Raw genomic sequence first — 8843 nt, 5'->3', positions numbered from 1 at the left:
CGGGGGCAGAAAAGGGCACGTGCGCGCCGTGCAGGACGACGGCGGCGAGGACGGGGTCGCGGCTGCTCGGGAAGAGGGCGGGCAGCAGCGCGCGCAGGACGTGGCCGAGGCGCTGGGGCTGGCGCGGCGTCGCGGGGTGGCGCGGGGGCACGGGGGCCTGCAGGACGCGGAAGGCGCCCGCGGTCGAGGGGATGTAGAGGCGCAGGGGTATGTTCCTCAGCGGCGTCGGGGCGTCGAGGAGGTGCGCGCTGATGCGGGCGAAGGCGGCGTGGTCGTTGTCCTGGACGGCGTGCCAGAGGGTCGAGGTGTCTGCTTTGGAGAGGGACATGATCCGCTTGGCGGTGCCGTAGCGGGTGAAATCGGCCTGGGGGAGGGGGGAGAAAGGTGGTGGTCACGTTAGTTTGGCGGTGGCCCGGTGTTGAGACGGTGTGGGTGAGGCTCTGGGTGGTTGCAAGAAGGGGGGGGGGGGTGAAGTCGCAACATACCTCCTTGACGCCGTTGAGGAACGTGTCGGCCATGTCCCAGCTCGGTCCGTCGCCGACGGTGAGGCGCCAGGGGAGCGGCGGCGAGTAGAGGTCTACGAGGAGACCGAGGGGCAGGTTCCGGAGCAGGAGGTCTTCGTGGTGGAAGCTCGAGATGGGCGTGTCGGCGTCGGCGTCGTGGAAGAAGGCGGAGAGGCGGGGCAGCAGGAGGGCGAGATAGCTGAAGCGGGGCAGGTTCGTGATGAAGGGGTTGTTGGGCTGTGAGGGGTGGGTGATGTGAAGGGGTACGGTTTGGGACCATAATGTCTCTGCTAGTGAGGCCATCGTGGTGTGTCTGTGGTTGTTTCGTTCGGAAGCGTGCTAAAGGTCCGTCCTGGGGGCTAGGCCCTCTATCATGTCATGAACCGTTGGAGTGAGATGGGGGGTTGAGTTTGCAGAGAAGCATGCTTCCCATTCATTGTTGGACGCAAGATGCAATGTGTTTGCTATACTAAGACTGGCCAGTCACTGAGTTGAGGTTGTGAGATGAGATGGGGCAGGCTGTCATGCCATGCCCCTCCCCTCGCCCGTGGTCAGGTGTGTGGTGATTTGACACATGTTGTTAACCGACTATCGACTGCGTTTTGCTACGTGATGCTTGTAAACAGTACAACACAATGAACGGGAACCTCATGTGAGTGAGGCTTGTTGTGTGGCTCATCGTGGCGCACCGATCTTCGCCAAAGCAACAACGACGAGCCATCGGACTTTTTTTTTTTTGGAATCCCATGTCACATTTCCACCCAAAACCTTCGGACATGACACGGCCAATCCTGGGACCGACACGCTCTCATATCACACCCCGGCTGACACACTCCATGATCACTAATACCCCAACGCAGTCATGTCTCCACTTCCCTTTCCTTCTTCCCGCCCGCAAGTGCGCAGACACGAACAGAGAGTGTGACAGCGCAAAGGCGCATCACAACCTCGTTTGCGCCCCCATGTCACCACCGAGCCGCGCCTCCCCCCCCCAAAGCGCATCTGAAAAGTGACAGGAAGGAGGAAAAACTCTTTTTTTTTTTTCCTCCTGACGAATGTCGTGCGCAGCTGAAACACCCTCTCCCAGGGCAAGGTGCATGGCCAAGCGTCGCGGCAGAATTCTGGTCACCAATTTTGGTGTCAAGGTACCGAAATGTATCTGTCTTTTGACCCTTCCTGTCCCTGTCTCGTAGGCGGGCATGTTTACCATGTGCGGTGTACTAGCTCCACATCTCTTAGGCGGGTGCTGACAAGGACCTTCCCCGCCCTCTCCCATACCGTCTTGAGGCAGGACGCACGGTTTGGCGCGGTGTTGTGTGATGGATGGCGTGGTCATGATGACATGTTCACAACATAGTCATGTCATCACCATATTGCCGTGTTGATATAGATTACATGAAGTTTCTTCCGTAGCACGTGACAAGCAATCATATTGACCATCGACACATGCTTCGCGCGTGGGGACACATGTCAGGATTAACTCGTAAATTCATCAGTTGATAGCTATTAATACATTCATAGCAGTCAGTCAGTGGATGTGAAAAAAGCCCCCATCGCAAGTAGACATTAATAATCATCATCCAGCCAAATTAAATCGCTCGCGGTTTCGCTTCTGGTGGCCACCCGTTTACAGTCCGCGGTGGATCTCCTGCGCCGTAGCCTGGCTGTTCCTGCGGGCCCGGTCGTGGCCGTGGTCGTCGTGGGCAATCTGGGGAGCGCCAATGGTCTGCTGCAGCACCGAGGGAGGAACCTGGGCAGCATCGGTAGGATCCCGCTGTGCGTAGGACGTCTTGTTGTCTCTTTACAGACGGAAAAAGAAAGAATACCAGGTCAGTTTTCGAAGTCCAGAGCAAGAAAAGGCAGCGCGGCAGCCGGTGTGGTGCCCGCGGCCTGGGTGGGCGCGTCAAAGTGAGGGACAATCTTACGAGGCGTAGGTCTTGTCCTGGCCGACCGTCTTGGAACCGTCGCGGTCAGAGTCGACACGGGGGTCAGCCTTGTTGGCGAGGTTGCTGTCGTGAGGGCCGGCATTGGTCGAGGTGTTGCCGTAGCCGGAGGAGCCAAGGCCAGTGCTGCCATGGGTACCGGTGGTACCGTGGGTGGTAGAGCTACCATAGGTGCCGTGGGTACCGCGGTTGTCACGGTCAGAGTCGACACGGGGGTCAAGCTTGTTGGCAATGTTGCTGTCGTGAGGGCCGGCGTTGGTGGAGGTGTTGCCGTAGCCGGAGGAGCCAAGGCCAGTGCTGCCGTGGGTACCGGTGGTACCGTGGGTACCGGTGGTACCGTGGGTAGTGGAGCTGCCGTAGGTGCCGGTGGAGCCGGTCACACCGCCAGCGGTGCCGCGGTGGTCGCGGTCAGAGTCGACGCGAGGGTCGGCCTTGTTGGCGAGGTTGCTGTCATGAGGGCCGGCGTTGGTCGAGGTGTTGCCGTAGGTCGAGGTGCCGTGGGTGCCGGTGGCATCAGTGTTGTGGTGGATGCCGGGGTTGCCGGTGGTGCCGTGGGTACCAGTGGTGTACGCATCGGAACCGGTGTGAGTGGAGTCGTGCGAGTCGTGCTTGTCGTGCTTGTCAGAGTGGACAGCGTCCTTGATCTTGTTGATGAGGCCAGACATGATGGATGGTTTGGGTTCTAGTTGATGATGGTTGTGGGTACGGGGTATTGGGGTATCTTGAGAGTAGTAGAAAAGAGAAGTTGCTTTGGTAGGCTTGGTTGGTATTGGTATCTTATGATGAGGAGAAGAGGGAATGGTCGATGACGAGGAGAGGGGTACTGGATGTTATATAGTTACGAGGGCTCGGGAGGTGGGGTGGCTGAAGCGGGTTTGGAGAGAGAGCGTGTTTGTGTGACAGAGGTAGAGATGTGATGAGTACCTAGGGGGCAATCGTGATGGACGGGGTCGCTGGCCTTGCTGACGGGTCGCGACAGCAAAGTCACAGCGTGCCTTGATTTGGGCCAAAAGGCACATGCATGGGGGTCGCTGGATCCATTGCCTGGCAAGCCTGTCCCGCTCGGTCGATACACACAGATCCAGCCGGTTTGTCCCTCGTCCGCTGTTCAGCTTTGGTCTGGTCTGGTCTGGTCTGGTCTGGTCTACTCTCGTCTCATGTCACCACATGCCGCTCACCTGGTCCACCATGATGCGGCACTCCCACTACCCCTCTGGCGTCATCGGTCTTGGTCGGGCAAGGAGGAGGGCTCCTGTCAGGCTTGTCCAGGCTGGCTGCAGAGCTCACGAGCGTACGGTACCTAGGTAGGTTACAAGCTTTGGTACCCTGTCGACACCGGTGCTTCTGGTCCGAAGCAGATTAGACCCCTGTCGAATCTGTCAGGCTCTTGGCGTTGTGATCAGTTCTGGGCTGGGCTGCCCGGAAGAGGTGGAGACCATCACGCCCGATTCCCGTTTACGGTTCTCTGGGGAGGGGCAGCATGATGGCTGGCGAGGGTTCCTCATTGCGCAAGGGGGCGCTTGAACGTCGTCATATGTGGGAACCGTTTCGGGAGCTTGACAAGCAGCGTTCAAAGCTTGAAGAGAAGACAGATCATAAGCGGAGCGATGAGATGAGTGGCGATGTGGCTGGTGACCCTCCTGGCGCGACGACGAGCGGGTTTTGGTCTGGAGCCACAGATGAGCTTGTTTGGGACACGGGCCTTCGTGCAGAGGCCTTCCTTTCTTGGAGATGAGGGCAGAATCGGAGACGGCAGGGCCAGAGCCAGAGCCAGAGCCAGAGCCAGAATCAAAGAGGGGGGGGGGGCCTACACACGCCTGCCGCGCGTCGACGGACCTATTCTGTTCCCCGCACACGAGGCTCAGGGATCCATATTCTGTGTCATTTCGGTACGTTTCGTAGATGGGGAGCCAAGACGTCTTGGTACGAGAGGCCAGGCTCCAAGGTAGACGCCAGGCTGGAGTCAGAGGTCGAGCTCGAGCTGCACAAGGCGCGAGAGAGAGATGAGGTGAGGTCAAGGGTGGGGTCGGTCTCAATGACGCAAGAGCCGCCGGTGGGAGATCCGCGGGCTCCACTGACCCCGCTACTCGACCGCATGCCACTTGCCTTCGCCAGACGGAACGAAAGCTGGTCTGCTAGCATGTGGCTGGTGCGACCCAGCTGCTGTGGCGTCACCTACCCCACAGTATGCCGTCATGGACTGCCACGCACTCATTACGACATCGAGATCGATCTGGGGACTGGAGCAGGAAAGAGGGGCGAGGGCGGGCAAGTACGAACCAGGCAAGAGGCAAAAGGCAAGAAAGAGGCTAGAACCAAGCAAGCTCTCCCATGCTTCGCAAACATGGGAAATCCATAGCAACCACATCAATTTCCCACCCTGTTCGCGTGACTGCCCGACAGAAGCTGGCGCCGAACCCCACCGAACCTGCCCATCCTCATCACACCACAGGTTATCCCCTCAACGCCATCGGTGCCATCATGCCCATCATGCCCATCATGCCCATCATGCCCATCATGCCCATCATTGTCCCATCCTCCTCCTTCGTCCCTTGCGGCAACGATCTGTCGTCGCCTGAGGGAAGGAGGGCCTCCGGGGCCTCCTGATCTCCTGATCTCCCATTAGCCCCGCCAATCCTCTGGCTCGACATGCCGCACGTTGCGAGCCATCTGTTTTTGTCTGTTTTTGTGTTCCGAAGCATGCGAATAAGCCCCTTCCCCCCACACCCATCTCGATCTCGGTTTCACGTCCCCGACCCCTCACCAGCCTCTACCTCTTTGGCTGCCTTCTCTCGTGTTCCAGCCCCCAAAGACGCAACACGCAGCACGAGGCACGTATCCCGAGTCACTGCGTCCCTGGAGCCCTTGACAGGCCCCGATGCCGCCCACGCCGTGATGGTGATGTGCACTGCGTCGAGCGCTAGTTGCCTTGGAATCGACGACAGCCCAAGTTCGCGTGCCGAAGTTCCATGCCCTGATCATGTCCAACCTTGTGCCGCCATTGCGACCTCTTTTCTGGGAGACGGGCTACACCATGTCGCGGTACAGGATGCCTATGGCGGCCGGCCTCGCCCGTTGATCAAGTGCATGTCTTGCCTCGTCACGTTTCGTCCCATCTCCCATCGCCTGAGACTGGCGAATGGCGAGAAATTTCCCTGTTCTCGGGCGGCTGTCATATCACAAGATGTCGTGCTGTCCACTGAGGCTTGCTTTCCCCGCATCGCTGACTACGGCCGAAATCGAGAGGATGAGGTCGAAGAAACAGACGTCGAGACTAGTTCGATCATCGAGTGACATGCCGTCCAAGTGCAAGTGCGAGTGCAAGTGCAAGTGCGAGCAAGCAAAAACTTGGCACACACGAAAGCAGCGAAACCAAAGAAACGAAATCATTCGGTCCATCTATGCACCTGCACTTTTTTTCGTCTCTTCTGCTGCCTCTTCAGTTTCCTTCCTGTACGACCCGAAGATGCGTTCCTCTCACCGACACCGATTCTTCCTGCAATTTTTCCACCCCTCAATTTGTCCGTTTACGTCTGTAGACGACAAGGCGCAGTCCCACTCCGAGTACGACAGCATGGCCATGTTCGATTCTGGGCTGGGCGCCGATTACGTAGCATCGACTACGATGGCTTCACCTCTGGCCTCCTAGATGGCCCCTCGTACCAATCCGAGCACGGCTTTCGGCCCTGCTGCCTCTGCGCCTGCGCCTGCGCTTCGCCGCCACGAGCTAGCTGGACCCGTGTCAGCTCGACAGGGCCTGACGGGGACAGTTCCCCCCTCCCCTTCCAGCCCAGCCAGCCAGCCAACAGAGGCCGCTTGCGGTCCAGACCGGGCCTGAGAGCCGATCGCGTGCGGCGAGGAGAATTGGGGCAATTGAGGGCGCGGGGGGTAACGCCTGTACGGGCACCAACAATGTACTGCCTGCACTCGGCCGGTCGGTCGGTCGGTCGGTCGGTCGGTTCGTGAAGCGGGCGGGACGTCCCCTTGGGTTCGTCTGTGAGCTGACCCAGGCGCGTGCATTTGCATGCATACATGGCCTGATCGGTTTGTCGTGGAGAGAGCGTGCGCCTCACTTTTTGTGTTTATCGCTGTGGCTCGTGTGATGACTGTTCCCGACCGTAGCGGCTGCTCGAATGCGAATCCACCTGAGCCCCGTGCATGAATGGCCTTGCGCCGGCGGAGGGCCGTCTCCACCCGGCGAGCTTCGGTGGTGGGTCTCCGGGCGGATGTGGCTCCGTGGGCAGACGTGGCTGGTAACTGCTCTGTCTGTTCCAGTCGCCAGCTCGGCGCGCTGCGTTGCAATAACAGTTCCGTGTACTACATTCTGCACCGGTGCGACACCTGGTCACGATAGCGCACAGCAACACATTCCATCAAGGGCAAGCCGGTAAGGTATAAAGGGTATTAATTCTTGATATGGTACAATCGGCCAGGTCATTAATGGGTATCCCCGAGCCGCAACGCTATCTCATATTCCAAGTTCGTTCGTGCCAGAGTCATTAAGAAAGGGGGAGAAAAAAAATCCCATATGCGGATGACAGAGCCATGATGGTTTGCCCTTTTCGCCAGCAACCTATCCTCCTCCCCCTCGAGAGTGATGGTCTGTGGACATTGATTTGTCATTGATTTGAGTGCATCCTGATGAAAGCGAGTTCAACGTCAAGAGAAAGACGGCGCTCGAATCACCAGGCCAGCGGGCCCCCTGCGCGTGTGCGCACGCCGCTTAGACGCGCGAGCGGTACCAGGTGCGGCGCTGGGTGGTGTGGTGGTGGCGGTCGACGGACGCGGTGCGGCGACGGGTCCAGAAGAAGCCGATGATGGCGGACACGAGCCAGCAGATGGCCGAGAGGAAGGCAAAGGCGACAATGGCCTTGAAGCGACCGCAGGCGTCGTCGCCGCGGACGGTGATGTTGCTCCAGTTGAAGACGCCACCGCAGCCGTTGCCCATGAGCTGTGTCGCGGCGTGTCAGCATGTGTGTGTGTGTGTGTGTGTGTATATGCCCCTCGGCCCGAGGCGGTGCTTCGCCGGCAGGGAACAGGGGGAAGCGGGGGTACTTACATCGACGAGCAGACCAAAGGCGACAAACCAGAGGATGGACATGAAGAGGTCCACGGGCCAGTGCACAAAGGCGCTGGAGAAGGGGAGGATCCACAGCAGGGCCAGGAGAATGGAAATGGCCGACACGACAATCGTGTAGATGTGGCGGGCGTTGGTCCACGACGACGCCTGGGAGTGGTCGAGGTAGTGACCAACGAGACCAGTGACGATGGCAGCAAAGGCCAGCTCCGCGGCGCGGAGGACCATGCTGAGAATACGGTCGAGAGCCATTGTGTGTATGTGTTAGAACGGGCTGTGTGTGGGTGTGGGTAGGGTAGGTAGGTGAGGAGGGGCTTGTGAGAATAGTTGCTTGACGGCAAAAAGGGTACTGTTGGCTGGCTGCTGTTGGCTGGTTGAAGAGGAGGAAACTTGTGACTTTGGGTGGGAGCCAGAGGGCATATTTATCAACATGGTCAAGCAAAGCAGGCCTGGACGCCCAAACTCAGGGCAGCCCAAGCCAGAGTCAGATGCGCTCCCATGACTTAGTCCCTCTGCCCACAAAGCCAGGTTTGATGCACTGCGAATGCCCAGGCCAGCGTCATCATCCATGGGGTCGGCCGGCCCAGCGTCAGCCACGGCACGCGTAAGGGTTCGTTCGACGTGAGGGACCATGGCCACACCTCAGGGCATCTCGGCAGTGTAGTGGGTACATGGGCTGGACCCTGGATCAGGGCCAGACGCAGGGTACGATGCACTTGGGGCCGTCTGCCGGCTGTCTTGGCCCAACTCGACTCATCGGAGCAGTCCTCCTGACCTCCTGGCCACCCACCCGCCTTGCGTCGACTGCCGGCAGCCCGCTAGGCAGGTTGGAGGGGGGAAAAGCAGTGTAGACAGAGGACGGTCGCCGCCCATGATCGAAACCTGCACTGCGCACCGCGGGGACCCACGTCACTGACAGGGCCTTGTGTACAAGGGACGCGGCATCGAAGGGGGGGGGGGACTGGAGGGCGTGGTTCAGATGCGAACGCCGGGTAACGGCAAACCAAGCTTGCTGGCGAACCTTTTTCTTGTCTCTGGTCTCTGCCACACGCAAGCCACCGGATACCACCCTACCAAGCAGCGACGACGCGTTGTGAGTGGCCGCCAACAACCCGTAGAGCACTCAACATGACCTCATTCGGCCAGGGGACCAGCCATCGTGGCGCAACAGGACAGGACGTTGAATGGGAAGATTGCCCAAATCTGAAACTTCGCCTAAGCGCCCCCGCCAGGGCCGGCAATGGGGAGGTAATGGTCTCGACCAACTTATGAGACTGACGACGCCCAGCCCTGTAAATGGAGCCCATCAGGAAAAAGACG

At 59.3% G+C, this 8843-nt stretch overlaps 3 protein-coding genes across 3 annotated transcripts; all 3 read right to left on the bottom strand.

Moving 5' to 3' along the window:
* Positions 1-19: 19 nt before the first annotated feature.
* ATG5 (autophagy protein 5) lies at positions 20-806 on the bottom strand (the record flags this gene model as incomplete). Its single annotated transcript, XM_028635781.1, has 2 exons — positions 20-364; positions 486-806. Coding segments are annotated over 2 exons (666 nt in total), but the record flags the coding sequence as incomplete, so codon positions are not given.
* Positions 807-2130: 1324 nt separating this feature from the next.
* On the bottom strand, positions 2131-3111 carry D7B24_001554 (uncharacterized protein; the record flags this gene model as incomplete). The annotated part of the gene is made up of 2 exons (XM_028635780.1): positions 2131-2302; positions 2429-3111. The coding sequence occupies 2 exons, from the start codon at positions 3109-3111 to the stop codon at positions 2131-2133; spliced, it is 855 nt and encodes a 284-aa protein (XP_028491863.1).
* Positions 3112-7169: 4058 nt separating this feature from the next.
* On the bottom strand, positions 7170-7775 carry D7B24_001553 (uncharacterized protein; the record flags this gene model as incomplete). The annotated part of the gene is made up of 2 exons (XM_028635779.1): positions 7170-7397; positions 7506-7775. 2 exons carry the CDS (start codon positions 7773-7775, stop codon positions 7170-7172), a joined length of 498 nt encoding a protein of 165 aa, XP_028491862.1.
* Positions 7776-8843: the final 1068 nt, after the last annotated feature.

This window comes from Verticillium nonalfalfae (assembly GCF_003724135.2).
Source record: "Verticillium nonalfalfae strain VnAa140/NRRL 66861 chromosome Unknown scaffold_130, whole genome shotgun sequence".
NCBI lineage: Eukaryota > Fungi > Ascomycota > Sordariomycetes > Glomerellales > Plectosphaerellaceae > Verticillium > Verticillium nonalfalfae.
This window is presented reverse-complemented; position numbering and strand designations above follow the sequence as displayed.